General features: G+C 44.2%; 1 protein-coding gene across 3 annotated transcripts; it reads right to left on the bottom strand.

Annotated features, from left to right (window-relative positions):
- Positions 1-349: 349 nt before the first annotated feature.
- RDH11 (retinol dehydrogenase 11) lies at positions 350-12,474 on the bottom strand. 3 transcript variants are annotated; one of them, XM_068963781.1, is made up of 7 exons: positions 12,366-12,474; positions 10,210-10,328; positions 8,551-8,706; positions 7,035-7,139; positions 5,662-5,871; positions 3,871-4,066; positions 350-2,122 (listed from the first exon to the last, which is right to left on the bottom strand). In XM_068963781.1, the coding sequence occupies exons 1-7, from the start codon at positions 12,431-12,433 to the stop codon at positions 1,981-1,983; spliced, it is 996 nt and encodes a 331-aa protein (XP_068819882.1). In that variant the 5' UTR covers positions 12,434-12,474; the 3' UTR covers positions 350-1,980. The 3 variants fall into 3 exon arrangements, with proteins under 3 accessions (XP_068819882.1, XP_068819883.1, XP_068819884.1); XM_068963782.1 differs by having other exon boundaries at positions 3,871-4,060; XM_068963783.1 differs by lacking the exon at positions 5,662-5,871 and having other exon boundaries at positions 3,871-4,060.
- Positions 12,475-16,443: the final 3,969 nt, after the last annotated feature.

Here is a 16,443-nt window from a genome sequence, read left to right as displayed (position 1 = left end):
TAAGCCTGGGTTGGAAAAAGTGGTCTTTGAACAGTGTCATAAAAGATTAGCAGAAATAGGTGAATGAACAATCAAATTATCAACAACCCACTGTGGCAAACTCTGGGACAAATTATCCTCATGAATAAGGACTGATTGCATAACCATAGTAATGAAAAGTGTTTTCTTCTTTTGACCGTAATTAAACTTTCATTTAATTGCTTTCTTCTGTTGACTCAAATTAAATTTGCTTAATTATTACAGGTTTTATTCTGGTAAATAAAAACATGGTAAATCATCAAATTTTTTATTTGTCATTGACAGTTCAATATAAATTAAGTAAAATATTAATTCAGTTCTGTACTATTATCAAAAGTTTTCCAATTTTTCCATAAAATGACCATATCTAAATATATAGTTTAATGGTCAAAACAAGTTCAACAAAAGATTATTTACAAATATGAGAAGACTATGGTCCTATGACTCTTTTCTCCACCAAAGTGAACATGTAATTACTAGTCCAAGAAAATCACAAACTCTACTAAAAGAATGTACTCCAAGCAAGTGATGGAACATGTTTGTGTTCCAATTTCTCAGACTTCCACTACTTTGGATAAATATTCTTCAAGTAAACGATACAGCAGACATTTTAATCTTATCGTGGTAATATAAGGAAATGCCCTGAAAGAGTTTTAAAATGACCAATACCAATCCTTAAGATAATTTTGCTGAATAAAGAATTGGAGCGGGTGGGGGACTGTTTTTGCTTTTCTGCCACATAGGTTGACGGATGCTTGTTAAAACAGTGCCTTATCATGCTTGAACACAGGGTGCTGCTAAGTTGCTGCTAAGTAGTCACCCTCAATTCTTCTATTGCTGGATTTTACCATCTTTAGCTGTGCATTAAAAAAAAAAAAAGAAAGAAACACCCTTTTCTAGCCCCTTCATTGCCTTTGCATGCATTACCTTCCAGGATTCTGCTCTTTTCTGGACTTCTCCCCTGCTACCCATGTGCTTCTTGGGTAGAGTTCATTTCCTATTTGTATCAAAGGCTGAGTGACACAGGTCTGCTCTGTCTCTGATTATTTATCGGCACTAGGGTCCAGTTTAATATTGTTCCTTTGTGACTATTTTGAATACTCCCAACTGCTTAAAAACACAAGAACACACACAAAGATATACTCAGGGACAATCATTAAATAGCCTTCCTCTTCTGGTTTTCTAAGAGAAACTAAGGCACAAAGAGGAAGCCTCCATGAATCAGGGTCAGTAAGTGAAGTCAAGTGGCCTATCTTTTCAAACTGCTTTTTCCACTACCTTCTTGCTGATTTGAGAAACAGCAGAAAAATGAATGACAGTTTAAATTTGATGTTTATTTCTGCCTTTCCGCAAATCTCTGCCATCCAGTAAATTCCACTTTCTTAGAAAAGGAAGTTCTTCTGTGATCTAGGCATGGGAAAGTGTTTTAGCCGCAGTGGCTTTAGGTTGTCAGAGATAAAGCCATGCCACAATCCAGATTCAGTGAAGAGCTGAAAGAATTCAGATATTGGTGCCATGGTGGTTTTCTTAAGAGAAGAAGGACAAACCCTGCCCTTGAGCCAAGCCACTGGGACTCCTAGAGTTTAGCTGAGGCTAAATCATGCCTCCCCTTGAAGGTTGTTTGGTTCAGAAGAACTACATTGTGGACAAAGAGGATAGAAACTAATCCAAAGTGCCATCAATCAACCTCTGCCACAGCTTAGGTTCCCCTCGGTAAGAGGCTTCAGAAGGAAAAGATGAGCTTGGAGGTCACCTGAGGGTCTACTTAGCCTATATTATCTCTAGTAACGGGCAGTAATAGGAGCAAAATAACCTGGACAAATGCAAGGTGTTTGGATGAATCCGGCAGTGTACACTGGGCTTTTGTCAGGCATCAAACAGGCAAGGTTGGAAGGTGTGCTTTGTGCTCAAGGTTTTGGCCATCCTGAAGGAAAATCATTTTGGCAGGGCGTGCTAAGTAGTCTACTTCAGGCTTCTCTTGGGTCCAGCTGCCATCATCAGCCAGTCCACAGGGATGCCCAGCAGGTCACAGCTGACGTCCCACAGCCGCCTTGCTACTGTCTCATTACGAGCCTGTGCAGAGACCCATGCCACATGGCAGTCACTGGAAGGGAAAGAGAGAGGCTTAGCACACAGGGTTAAGAATGCAGTCTGCCCTCCGCCTGGCATAAGGAACACGACAGAAAAATAACCCGGGGATGACATGTGTTCTGGGTGCTTCGCAGGACCAGTGTTTGTCCTATCTCTTCATTCTCCAGTCTTTACCCCAGAGAAAAATGGGGCCAGAACCATTTTGGAGCTCACTAGACTACCTGGGATCAGAATGTTTGTTTGATATATAATACACATCATTTAGTCTTTATATCCCCCTTGTGTGTGTGTGTGTGTGTGTATAAATATTTAATTATAACATCAGTGCCTGGCTGATACCTGTGTATATCCATCTTGTTCAAATATATCTGTAAGGTCAACTCTGTAAGAAGTTGTATGGTGTCGTGTGGCTGAGATACTACATTGCTCATAGATGCTTGGAATGATTGAAAAAGTGCTTCTTCTTTCTGCAGTGTACCTACAGTTATAAGTGTTTTTAAACTCAAAGAACAAGTAAAGTCAGCTTCATAACCAACAAAAGATGGAAAAGATGATAGGAGAGAAGAAATGGTAATGCAGGGACTTCCCTGGTGGTTCAGTGGTTAAGACACTGCCTTCCAACGAGGTGCAGGTTTGATCCCTGGTTGGAGAGTTAAGATCCCACATGCCTCATTGCCAAAAAAAACAAAACAAAAACAGAAGCAATATTGTAACAAATTCAAAATGACTGTTAAAATGGTCCACATTTTAAAAAAAATCGTAAAAAAAAAATGGTAATAAGGTCCCATCTGTTTCATATACCTTCTCTTCACTGTTGTAATTCCAATTATTTTAAGTCCCCATTAAATACAGGAGAGATATCCCAACTCTTTACTGCCCAGAAAAGTTTCTCAAGAATAATTCTTTTACTCATTTTTGTATTCTCTGCATCTAGTACACAGCAGGGATTCAATGAAGGGTTATTTTTTTAATGATTGACTAAAGGGAATCACGATCTTTGAAGTCATGTGAGAAACAATTTTTAAGACTAAACCGTTTTGGGGGCTCCCCTGGAGGCTCCACAGTAAAGGATCTGGCCTGCCAATGCAGGAAACACAGGCTCAATCCCTGGTCTGCGAAGATTCCACATGCTGCGGGGCAACTAACACCGTGCGTCAGTACTACTGAGCCTACGCTCTAGAGCCCAGGAACCTCGACTATTGAGCCCACTTGCCGCAACTACGGAACCCGCTTGCCCTAGAGCGCGCAGACTCCGCAGCAAGAGAAGCCACTGCAAAGAGAAGCCCACGCATCGCAACTAGAGAGTAGCCCCAGCTCGCTGAAACTAGAGAAAAGCCCCTGAAGCACAGCCTAAAATAAATAAAATTACTAAAAAAACACACTATACTATTTCAGGACTTTCCTAGTGGTCCAGTGGTTAAGAATCTGCCTGCCGGTGGAGGTGACATGAGTTCTATCCCTGGTCCAGGAAAATCCCACTTGTTCCAGAGCAACTGAGCCCATGTTTCACAACTACTAAAGACCTCACACCTGGAGCCTGGGCACCACAACAGTGAGAAGCCCAGGCTTCGCAATGAAGAGTAGCCCTTGCTTGCCACAACTGGAGAAAGCCTGTACATAGCAATGAAGACCCAGTGCAACCCCCAACCAAAATAAATAAATAAATAAATATATATTTTAAAGGGTATAGTGTATCAGACAAATCCAAATAATTTCCTATAGGCAATAAAATTCCATTTTCAAAAACAGACACATTCGTACCTGAAATGATTTCCGCTGAGAACTTCTAGACCCTCCGTTAAGGCACAGTATAGGCTGGTCTGGGCTCCCTGCTGAGGGGTCTTGATGAAGAAGGAGAAAATCCACCAGATCCATCTCATGAGGGCTGAGTGCCGAACCAGTTCAGAGTTGACTGTGCCAGGGTGCACAGAGTACACCGTGACGCCAGAGCCTGATGCTAGGAAGCCATATAGAAAGGGGAACACAGGACTTGATGATGCCGAATGGCCAAAGAGGGTAGGAGACGTGAACGGACATTTGCCTGCTGTGGACTCTGTTCTCCTGATGCTGTCACAACCACTCCTCACAGTACTGTATACCTGCACTTCACGGATTACGATTCAGGCTCAGCGTGGCTATTAACTGTCAGGAAGCAGCAGAGCCAGGACCCGCTCAGAAGCACTTGACATTGTTGATCACTGCCTTTCTAAAGCTGCCTTTTCACTGATGGTGGTAAATCTCCAGTACTATATGGAAAGATCTCTAAAATACTATGTTAGAATTTCAGTTCCTTATGTATGGTATAGACACAGTTAAATGCACAAGAAAATAATGGGAGAGGTGCACGTCAAGTTGTTGACAGTGGTTTCTTGGGGCAGGCAGCGGAGGGGAAGCAGAAGAGGGACAGAGAAGAGTAAGTGAAGGGTGGTTTTCATTTCTAACTCTGTATACTTCCATATTATTGGAACCTTTTTTCACAGTGAAAACTATTCATGCATTACTAGATTCATTTTACATGGCACAGCTGGATTAAAACTTGTTAATTATTTCTCTCTCCTGTTGGATGTGAACCACTCCACCCCCAGCCCCTAATCCAGGGTGTAGAATAACATGGGCCCTGAATACATGGCTATTGAATGGCTGAATGAATGACTCTTCATCATGCCCAGGTTTCTTTCTTTGTATCACAGCTTATTTCCCACCTAATCCTCATCCATCAGGTATCCTTACTTGTGTATCCTCTTGCTCTTGTCTGATCCTCACAGCTGGATCCATCTCTGCACTTCTAGGCCCCCCTAGAACCCTGACCAACTTTTGGTTGATTTTCACCACCCAGTTCTCCTGATCCATCTATAGCTGATAAAGGATATCACGCCCTAGGCATAGACTTTCCTCCCCAACTCACAGCTGTTCACGTGGTTTGACACTCCTGTTCCAGTAATGAAGCGCCTGTGTCTGATTCCTTCTGCCTGATCTGCTTGCCTCAAGTCTAAGCACTTTTAATTGTCCACATTGGATTTCCTTACTCTTTATTGGAAATCCAGAGTAGACTGTGCTAAGGACCTCTGGTTGTGTCTGGAGACTCCCTTCCTCAAGCATACATTTCCCTTTTATTTGAACCTCTGCTGTTAGGGAGACCCCCTCACCCTCTATAGTCCCAAGACCTGTTTTATCCTAGTGTTTGTAGCCAGTGCCAGTTTTGGTCCCTCCATTCTATCCAGAAGTCAAAAACCTTGACTTGCTCATGAGGCTTAAATTAATCATGACAATAACCCATGAAGCAGTCCCACTTTACATATGAGGAATTAAGTCTTGAAAAGTTAAGCAACTTGCTGCAGGTTGTGCAGCTAGTAAATACCAAAGCCAAGCTTTCAGAACTCCCTCATCACCTCCAACATTCATTTGTGGGCTGTTTATTAAAACCATACCCAAGCAGAGCCATGAAAGCAGATGCTGTCCATCAGATGGGCTCCAGAAAACAGCTCTGATTCTGGTGACTTTTAGCTACTTCCCATTGACCCATGTCTCCATACTCACTACTTTTAAGCCTACCTTTTAGCCTCCGGGCCAGTTCCTGGGTGAAGAGAATGTTGGCTAATTTGCTGTGACAGTAGGCCAGACCTGATTGGTAGAACTTCTCGCCCTGCAGGTTATGGAAGTGGATCCTTCCCAGGTGATGTGCTAAGGAAGACACATTCACCACCCTCGATGGTGCTGATTCCTTCAGCTTTTCTAGCAACAGATGGGTCAGGAGGAAGTGACCTATGAGGAAAAGAATTAACAGATTTCAGGGCCAATGTGGGGGTAAAGGGAGTAGTGGTGAGCCAGGCTCCGCTATGGGAGACAGAGAATCCAATAATAAAGCCTTTTGCTTCATTAATTCATTAGTAACTACAGAACAAGTTCAATGAGAGTTTAGGGACATAGGAACAGCCCAAGACATGCGACATCCTTCTATGATAGAGGTCTAGATTATGTGAATATGAATTCTCCAGGCCAGAATACTGGAGTGGGTAGCAGTTCCCTTTTCCAGGGGATCTTCCCAACCCAGGGATCAAACCCAGGTATCCTGCACTGCAGGCAGTCTTTACCAGCTGAGCTACCAGGGAAGCCCTCATGAATCTGAAGTCATATCTTATTCCAACTTTGAATAACATCACTGTTGCCGGGAGGAAGCCAATTCTGACCCCGTGATGGAACTGTTTCTTTGATTAGCTCTTTGCTGCTTTTGTTACTAAAATCATACAGAATGGTTTGCCTCAGAGAATCCTGCCCCTCTGCCTGGCTGTTAAACTAAAAGTGCCTTTGTTTAGAACCCTGTCCCCCTGTGGATGGCAGGAAGGGAGAAATTAACACATCCCATGCCTGAGGCTTGCCATTCCAGCAGATGTTGGCAAGATTAACTGTCTTTTTACTTTGCTTCCTTACCTATCCCCATCTCTGATCTATAATAGAACCTGGCATCCAGAACCTGATAAGATGGTTACTTTGAGGTGCTAGCCTGCCACCTTCTCAGTCTGCCTGTTTCCTTCTTAAAGTCTCTTCCTTGCCTCAACACTGCGCCTCTCGGATTCATTGGCCTGTCGTGCAGTGAGCAGAGTAAGCTTGGACTCGGTAACAACTGTTTAAGAGCCAATGGCCTCTACTTGATGCTGCCACAAGGGTGGCTACAAAGAAAGCAACATAGCACCGACTCCAATTAGGTTAAGTTAAACTGAATGTGAAACACAGATTAAAAAATGGGGGGAACCTCAAGGGAGCCTGAGCGTTCTGGGAGGACCACAGTATTTATTAAATTAATATATTTATGGTCTGTTATGGCCCAAAGGTCCATTCACACCACAAAGAAGGCACCATATGACCCTAAGATTTCCAATGAGAATTTAACTTTCCCTTTAGCTTTGTGATGAGACAAGATTTCTTACCTAAGTGGTTGACTCCCATATGCATCTCAAAGCCATCTGCTGTTTTGGAGTAGGGACACATCATCACTCCTGCGTTGTTGATCAAAATGTGGAGATGCTTTTCCTCTGCGGGGAAGAGGAGATGGACCGTGCACGTGGTCAGCCACGGCTGTTATGTCTTCAAAATCTGCCCCGCACCCACGCTTTGAAAAGGGGGATGCATGGCTTCAATCTTTCCTCTATTTTCCCTTCATATTTATTTTGTATTGTTTTTCATTTTAAGATCCTAGTTGAATCCTACATACTCTTACTACAGGGAAAAATTCCACATGACATGACCAAATGGCCTTTCTAATTTTTCCAATTCAGGACCTACTGACTCATTGGTTTTGGGAAGTGTTCTATCTCTCCCAATAGAAAGACTTCCCCAGCTGAATGAGAAATTCCAAAACAAGAGAAAAACAGGATGTTTGGTACGCCTCCCTGCCACTTGGTTTCAGGCCCCTAAAGAAACACTGATTTCACCTCTGTTTCAACTGCCAATGCTCTTATGATTTCTTTTTTCATACCATTTGTAATTTTTGTCTAAAAGCATGTATCAGTGGAAGTTTTCCTTGGGAGGCTGAGATCCCTGGGTTATAAGGGAAAAAGTCTACAGAGTGCTCTGGGACTTGCTTTCGATGTGACACTATAGGGTTCTATGCTAATTTCTCAGCTTAAGTTTCTCGCATCAGTTAGTGATGTGAATGAAATTCCCCCCGCCCCCATATATGATGTCAGCCTGAAGTTCTAATTTCTTGCAGATGACCTTTTATTCACCCACCCCCTACGGAGACGATAGGCTTCTTTGTCATATCCTTGAGCAGCTGGGCTGGGTTTTTTTTTTCTAAGCCCCTGTACCATGGACCAGATGACTTTTTGTGGATCCCAGCCTGACGTGCAGCCTCAGGTACAGCAACCCAGCCCTCAACGTCCTGAGGCCTCATCTCTTATCTCTATACGGATATTTGGACTCCAGACCTTAAAGCCCAGATGGAGTTCTGGTACACATATGAGATTTTTGGCTTTAGTTCTTACACACTACTATGACATTTTTGGGTGAATTTTATTTATTTATTTATTTTTGGCTCTGCTGGGTCTTCGTTGTTGCGTGTAGGCTTTCTCTAGTTGTGGCAAGAGGGGGGCTACTCTTGTGGAGAGCGAGCTCTAGGAAGGTGTGGCTCACAGGCTTAGTTGCCCCGAGGCATGCAGGGTCCTCCTGGACCAGGGATCGAACCTGTGTCCCCTACATTGGCAGGTTGATTCCTAACCACTGGACCACTGAGGCAGTCTGCTATGACTTTTCAAAGTCACTTTTTTTCCTGCCTCTTGAGGATTTCCCTTTGTTACTAATGAGTTCCACTATGAATCCAAAAGTTTTGGTTGTATCTTGTCTAGCATTTCTAGATGTCAGAGAGGGAGAGAAATCTTTTCCTTTTAGCTAAGTCTTCCATGTTGACTGCAAGACCCACAGCATAGTCCCTAGTTGGACACCTACCTTCTAAGAAGCGCTTAGCAAAGGCTCGAATAGATTTAGTATCAGCCAAGTCCAGTTTCCGCACCAACACTTGCTGGTTCCCTGTCACCATCTGGATTTCTCTGGCCACCAATTCCCCCTTTTGCACGTCCCGGCAAGCTAAATACACACGGGCTCCTGTCAACCAACATATAAGAGAGACAAACTGTTGGCTCTGTTTTTGAGTGAGCATCAAAGACTTAATTCCAGTGTTAAATATTATTTTCTACTGTTTGTTTCTAAAAAGGGATTACCCCTACTTCACAAAGAGGTATCTGATGAACAAATCAGGAAAGAAAAATAAATAAACACTTTTCATTATATCCATTATATGTAGAACATGTACAACATTCAGATCAGCAGATCAGTGGGGCCCTTCAAATGTTCTTGAATTCCAAGCCTGGGAGGAAATAATGAAAATGGTCATCATGGCAAGGGATAAAATAACAGTAGCAACAGGAGACCTAAAGAGAAGTTTCTCCAAAGAAGACAGAGGGCCAACAGGCACATGAAACGATGTTCAACACTGTTAATTACTAGAAATGCAAATCGAAACTACAATGAGATTATCACCTCATACCAGTTAGGATGGGCATTATTAAAAGTCTACAAATAACAAAAGCTGGAGAGGGTGTGGAGAAAAGGAAACACTTCTATGCTGTTGGTGGGAATATAAGTTGGTGCAGCCACTATAGAAAACAGTCCTTGGAAAACGGAAATATAGAATTACCATATGAACCAGAAATCTACTCCTAGGCATATATTTTGACAAAACTATAATTCCCAAAGATACACGCACCTTTGTTTCATAGCAGCACTATTCACAAAAGCCAAGATAAGGAAAAACCCAAATGTCCACTGACAGATGAATGGATAAAAAAAATATGGTACATATACACAATGGAATTCTACTCAGCCGTAAAAAAGAATGAAATAATGCCATTTGCAGCAACATGGATGGAACTAGAGATTCTCATACTAAGTGAAGTGAAGTCAGAAAGGGAAAGACAAATACCATATGATATCACTTACATGTAGAATCTAAAATATGACACAAATGAAGCTGTCTGCAAAACAGAAACAGCCGCACAGACACAGAGAACAGACTTGTAGTTGCCAAGGAGGAGAAGGGAGGAGGTAGCATGCATTGGGAGTTAGGGGCTGGCAGATGAAAACTATTACATACAGAATGGATAAACGACAAGGTCCTACTGTATAGCACAAGGAGCTATATTCAATATCCTGAGATAAACCATAATGGAAAAGAATATAAAAAAGAATGTATGTATAACTGAATCACTTTGCTGTACACAAAGTGATTAACACAAATAAACACAACATTGTAAAATCAACCATAAGAGCGTTAGTCATTCAGTTGTGTCTGACTCTTTGAGACCCCATGGACTGTAGACCCGCCAGGCTCCTCTGTCCATGGGATTCTCCAGGCATGAATAGTGGAGTGGGTAGCCATCCCCTTCTCCAGGGGATCTTCCTGACCCAGGGATTGAACCTGGGTCTCCTGCATTGCAGGCAGATTCTTAACCACCTGAGCCACCAGGGAAGCCCCAAATCAACCGTACTTCAATTAAAAACAAACAAACAAACTAGTAGCGGGAGGGAACTAAAAGCAGATAGACTTGCCTCTTCGAGCCAGCTCTTTGGCGGTCTCCTTCCCGATGCCTGTGTTGGCTCCAGTGACCACAGCCACTTTTCCAGGAAGCTGGATGGTTGATGTACAAACCCCGCTGGACAGCATCTTCCTGCAGACAGAGGAGTTATCAGTTCTTCATTTTCTTTGCCTTAGCCAGAGGCTCCTGCAACACCCCCTTATCTACTCATCCCAAGGCTGACGGCTGTCCTTTTACAGACTGAAGGAAGACTGGAGGAAAGAAAACAAAAGTTTTCTGCTCTTAAGATTTTCTTGCTCAAATTTTTTCTGCTCTTGCTTAAGGACAGAAATGATTCTATTGTAAGGGCAACTTTTAACTTTAGCTCCTTGCAGTATAAGAACTGGATGAATATTTGAGCTCTTGGTGGAGCTCTTCCTTGGGCTGAGGAAATCACAAGACTCAGCCTAGAAAAAGAAAGAACTGGTTCCCTGATGTTAATCGGTCGATAAAACGGGCACTTTATGGCCTTTATGGTTGAATAAAACAGCTTACCCAACAAAAAAAGTTAAAAATTATGAAAGCTTGTCAACCTGGGACAAAATGAAAGCAATCACCCTCCTCCCCGCCCCCCAGCTCCCTACACATGAACAGTTAAAAATAAGGCAAAACATGAAGTAAATAAGTACAGAGCAGAACTTGAGATTCCAGTCCTGGTTTAATCAGTACAAGTCCTTCTTCCTAAGCAAAACACTACCCTACTTCTCCGAAGGAATGAATGCATGATCAGGTATTAGGTCTTAGATTGTCCTTTACTCTGCAAAGCCTGGGGACTCAATTTAAAAGAAATCAGTTGACTGGGATACGCATTGTTTAATTTAAATGTTTCACTGAAAATTGCAAAGCACACACTGCTAGCCACTCAAGTTCCTGCTTAGAACAAACAGGCCAATAAGGAAGCAAGGTGCCCACCAGCGGGTATCTTTCTCCTCAGACAATCCTCCCGGCTCAGTTTTCCCACGTTCATTCCGCTCCTCCTCCAGGAGCACCCACGAGGACCTCAACCCAGCTGTTCCTTCTCCTTAACCAGCAGGAAAAAAAGAGACAACCAGCTACGAAAGTCCAGCTCTGACCCAGGCCCCATGACCTAGCTTGGTAAGTTGGGAACATGACCCTTGGGGTATAACTTTGATTAGAAAAATCTCTTTGAGGCATGAGCAGTATTTTCAGTTCAGTTCAGTCGCTCAGTCGTGTCCGACTGTTTGCGACCCCATGGACTGCAGCACGCCAGGTTCAACGTTTCACTGAGATTGTGTGTGAATCAGAGGATGTTGCGGCGGAAAAGAGAGAAAAAGCAGCGTATTCATCCGAGTATCGCACTTGTGTGAGCTTCTAGAGGTGGGAGCCCGGCGAGTTCAGAGGAGGAACAACAAAATTGGAGAATCGGCTCGAGCGAGGAAAGGAACGAAGGAGTGAATGTGTAAGAAACGGCGGAGGGTGATCTAGCGCTCCTTCCAGTTCCACTCGGACCTTCCACGCCACCCAATCCCTACCGAGGGAAGGAGTGTTCTCTGCAGTCACAGGTCCACCGTCACTACTGGTGACTTACTCAGAACCAATCAGCAGGCTGCCTGTCCGGCAACTCGCTGCTGATTCTCTGGGGCACTAAGCCAGCCATTGGCTGATTACCACCTGGTGAAGAGACCACGACCCTCAACTTCTCCCCTTCACCCCAAAACCCCAGGGCAAGACTCGGGACCGCCCTCCCCCACGCCGCCCCACCCCTTACTTATGCTGCTAAGGCATGTTAGAAGGCAAGAGTAATGAAACCCTCTCATTTCTCTCCTTTACAGCATCTGCCCAGAGGAAAAGCCAATCCAACAGCAACTAGAGAGCAAACAGTGGGCTGCACTGGGTAGAGAGGACTGGGCAGTCACGACTGGCATCGAGGAAACAAAGAGGGTGCTCCGGCTGCAGCCTCTTCCCACCACCTGGGGGTCTCCCGATCTCGCCCTCCTCTCCCCGGGCAGCTGGACCTCCTCCGACCCACCGAACATCCCCTACCTGGAGCCCCGCAGGGAGTCTTCCTGTCCTCCTTTTGAAGCTCAGAGCTTCGATGAGGAGGTATGTCTCCCCTCGCCCTGCGCCCCGCAGATTTCTCTAAGAGGAAGGCAGTACATTTGCACAGACCTGATTTGGGGTGCAGCGATGTACAGGAGAAAGGGGAGAAGGAGAAGCAGGAGCAGGACCCCAACCATCTCGCCGGGAGGCAGGTGCGGCTGCCGGAGCAGCAGCGAGATGCCCCAACTGTGCTCGCCGACTGCGGCCTCGCCTCCAAGCCACTCCCTGGTAAACTACGGCAACCCGGGGAGTAGAGCCTTCTGGGAAATGTAGTCCGAAGCTTGGCATGTGCGCTCCCAATTCCCAGACTCGGAGAGAAGCTGAATCTTGCCCCAGATACGCAAGGACTCCCCAACCGGCTAGATCTAGGACCTTTGGGATCATCCAACCAGCTCTCCCATGGTCCCTCTGGCCACCGTGAAATCTCCCCAGTCCTCTCTACGCTGGTGCCCAAGTCCAGACCCTGGTTCACTGCTTTCCCTAATTATGGTTAGTCAGTTACCGCATGTTTCTTCTAGAGGTCAAATACTGGCGTCAGGAAAATGTTCTAATAAGGCTGATTACACGGGAGAGGAGCGGTTGGAGTCTGACAGTTGGATGGGGGTAGGAGGTGGGGTAGAAATTCTTTAGGGATTCCTTCACCCAAAGGAGCAGAAGCAATCCGTCCCTGAAGACATTACAGGAGAATCACTTCGTGTCTTTTGAATTATAATGAAATAAAAACATATCATGAAATAGTATAATTTTCCTGGTGTTTGAGTGTTAACTGAAGATAGAATGTAGTTCTCTTGAAGACTGGGGTTAGTTATTTTAACTCCCAGGGTAGCAGTGGATTTCTCAGATTAGCACAGTTGGTTTTGCCTGCTTGGGAAAGTATTTAATCCTGTCTTGCATAAAGCTGTGGAAATTCTCTGGGAACAAGCAGGTTCCCTGATCAGTCAGTCCTTTTAGCTCTGCTGTCTGAGGACTTTCTTATTTCCAGAGAATGAATGTTTTCAGATGGGAAATGTTTTAAGTCATCATCTGTCTGTGATTCCTGGCTGCACTGAGTAATGCATTCTGGTCCTTCTGGACAATTCATTTCCATTTGATTGAAAGACACATGTTCCAGGCTCAGTTTAAGCCAGTGTATTTTACAGCACTTGGCAAAGAGAGTATTTCCTTCACACAATACAAATTTGATTATCTAATAGTCATCATATTTTGTCACACGCTAATTATTGGGTTATCTAATATTTGAATCAGCCTCCCTGGTGAGTCAATGGTAAAGAACCCGCCTGCCAATTCAGGAGAAGCAGGTTCAATCCCTGGGTCAGGAAGAACCCCTGGAGAAGGAAATGGCAACCCACTCCAGTATTCTTGCCTGAAGAATTCCATGGACAGAGGAGTCTGATGGGCTACAGTCCATGGGGTTGCAAAAGAATTGGACACAACTTAAAGACTTTCCTGGTGGCTCAGACGGTAAAGCGTCTGCCTACAGTGCGGGAGACCTGGGTTTGATCCCTGGGTCGGGAAGGTCCCCTGGAGAAGGAAATGGCAACCCACTCCACTATTCTTGCCTGGAAAATCCCATGGACGGGGGAGCCTGGTTGGCTACTGTCCATGGGGTCGCAAAGAGTCAGACACGACTGAACGACTTCACTCACTCACTAAAGACCTAACAACAGAAACAACATTTGTCCCATGTTTTGTTCTTTATACATTCACCCATTTGTTTGACAAATGTTTATGGTATTCCTCGGCTTCCCTGGTGGCTCAGACAATAAAAGAATCCACCTGCAATGCAAGAGACCCTGGTTCGATCCCTGAGTTGGGAAGATCCTTTGGAAGAGGAAATGGCAACCAACTCCAGTATTCTTGCCTGGAGAATTCCATGGACAGAGGAGCATGGCAGGCTACAGTCCATGGGGTCACAAAGAATTGGACATGGCTGAGCAACTAACACTTTCACTTTATGGTATTCCTGCAATGTATTAAGCACTGTGCTGAGGTCCAGGAAGGAGCCAGGGAGAAATTACCTCTGCAACCAGTGATTACTATGAATAAATTGTGGTGAGGGTTACCAGGGGAAATAAAGTTTTGGGAGGTTATAGCAGGAAACCACTTCTGATCTGGAAATCAGGAAGACTTCTTTGAGGAAACAACTTAACCCCTTTGAGTTGAAGCCTGAAGAAGGTCAGAAGTTAGTGGGCAAGCAACATATAGGCAAGAATTCTCTAAGCAGAGGACTTGAGTGAGCACACAAAGTTGAAATGGGCCACTAGAACAAAGGAAAACATTGGTCTATTTAGGCCACAGAGGCTAGGAGCAGTGCCAGAAACGGCGATAAGACCCAATGCTTATACAGTGCTTATTATGGGCCATGTGTGCTAAGTTGCTTCAGCGGTGTCCAACTCTTTACGACCCCGTGGACTGTAGTCTGCTGGGCTTCTCTGTCCATGGAATTCTCCAGGGAAAAATCCAGGCTTCTCCAGGGAATCTTCCCGACCCAGGGATCCAACCTGGATCTCTTGCATTGCAGGTGGATTCTTTACCGTCTGAGCCACCAGGGAAGAGCTCTATATCTATTAACTACTTTGCCTCTCATAACAACTCTCTGAGGTAGGTATTAATACTATGATTTTCCCTCTTTTATAGACATGAAAACTGAAACAACAGCAAGGTTAAATATGTTAACCCAGGCCATAGTGTCAGCGCTGGACTTCAGACTTTAGCAGGTTGTATCCAGGGTCTGTGCTCTTTACTACTGAGCCACTGTGCCAAAAGATGAGGCTGGAGAACTTATACATATGCACATTTGTGCATCCACACAAAATTTACATGCAGTTTCATTCATAGAACCTAGATTAAAAACCAAGGTTTCTTTAGTTGATTCCACAGACCTGGTGACTGAAGATAGGCAAGCAGATAAGTCATTTGGTAAGGAAGTTAGAGAAAGTGGAGAGGAGGAGCACTCACATTATAGGACAGCTAAGCCTGGAAGTGGTCTGTGAAAGGGGGACAGAGAGGCTGGAGATATGTTAGATTGGGTCTGAGCAGATTAGGAAAGTCACACAGTAAATCTGAACAGGGAACGTTTAATATGAAGTACTACTAAACATAATCAGGGCCTGGAATAATGAACTGACTTGTACAGGGGTGGTTAAACTTTTATTGCAAAGAAAAATATTTTAAGCTTTGGGGGCCATCTCTTCTGTAGCTACTCAACTCTGCTACTGTAGCATGAAAACCGTTGTAGGCAATATGTAAATGAATGGGCATGACTGTGTTCCAATAAAACTTTATTTACGCAAACAGGCAGTGGGCTGTATTTGGCCTGTGGGACAGTTTGCCAACCCATGGATTAGTAAGGAGCAAAGAGAACTCTAAAGAAGATGAAAAGAACAGCTAAAAAATATGACCAATATTTAAACTTGTAATAGCAGGTTGTCATTGTTCAGTCACTCAGTCAGGTTTCTTACTCTTTGTGACCCCATGGACTGCAGCACACCAGGCTTCCCTGTCCTTTACCATCTCCCAGAGCTTGCACAAACTCATGTCCCTTGAGTTGATGATGCCAGCTAACCATCTCACCCTCTGTCATCCCCTTCTCCTCTTGCCTTCAATCTTCCCCAGCATCAGGGTCTTTTCCAGTGAGTCAGCTCTTCACATCAGGCGGCCAAAGTAATGGAGCTTCAGCTTCAGCATCAGTCCTTCCAGTTAATATTCAGGACTGATTTCCTTTAGGATTGACTGATTTCATCTCCTTACAGTCGAACGGCCTCTTGAGTCTTCTCCAACACCACAGCTCAGAAGCATCAATTCTTTGACATTCAGCCTTCTTTGTGGTCCAACTCTCACATCCACACATGACTATTGGAAAACCATAGCTTTCCCTAGATGGACCTTTGTTGGCAAGTAATATCTCTGCTTTTTAATACGCTGTCTAGGTTTGTCATAGCTTTTCTTCCAAGCAGCAAGCGTCTTTTAATTTAATGGCTGCAGTCACCATCTGCAGATTTTGGAGCCCAAGAAAATAAAATCTCTCACTGTTTCCATTATTTCCCCCATCTATTTGTCATGAAGTGATGGGACCTGATGCCAAGTTCTTTGTTTTTTGACTGTTGAGTTTTAAGCTAGCTTGTTCACTCTCTTTCACTTTCATCAA

This window comes from Capricornis sumatraensis, chromosome 2 (assembly GCF_032405125.1).
Source record: "Capricornis sumatraensis isolate serow.1 chromosome 2, serow.2, whole genome shotgun sequence".
Lineage (NCBI taxonomy): Eukaryota > Metazoa > Chordata > Mammalia > Artiodactyla > Bovidae > Capricornis > Capricornis sumatraensis.
Note: the sequence above shows the minus strand (reverse complement) of the source record. Positions and strands in the feature narration are given on the sequence as shown.

What these genes read in the sequence shown, in the direction of transcription:
- RDH11 (XM_068963781.1), bottom strand. Translation starts at nt 12,433, where the DNA reads ATGGTTGGGGTCCTGCTCCTGCTTCTCCTTCTCCCCTTTCTCCTGTAC. An exon ending in TGCTAAGCGCTTCTTAGAAG is followed by an intron (nt 7,140 to 8,550) that starts GTAGGTGTCCAA and finishes TCTTCCCCGCAG; the next exon opens with AGGAAAAGCATCTCCACATT. An exon ending in ACTGGCCCGGAGGCTAAAAG is followed by an intron (nt 4,067 to 5,661) that starts GTAGGCTTAAAA and finishes ATGGCTTCCTAG; the next exon opens with CATCAGGCTCTGGCGTCACG.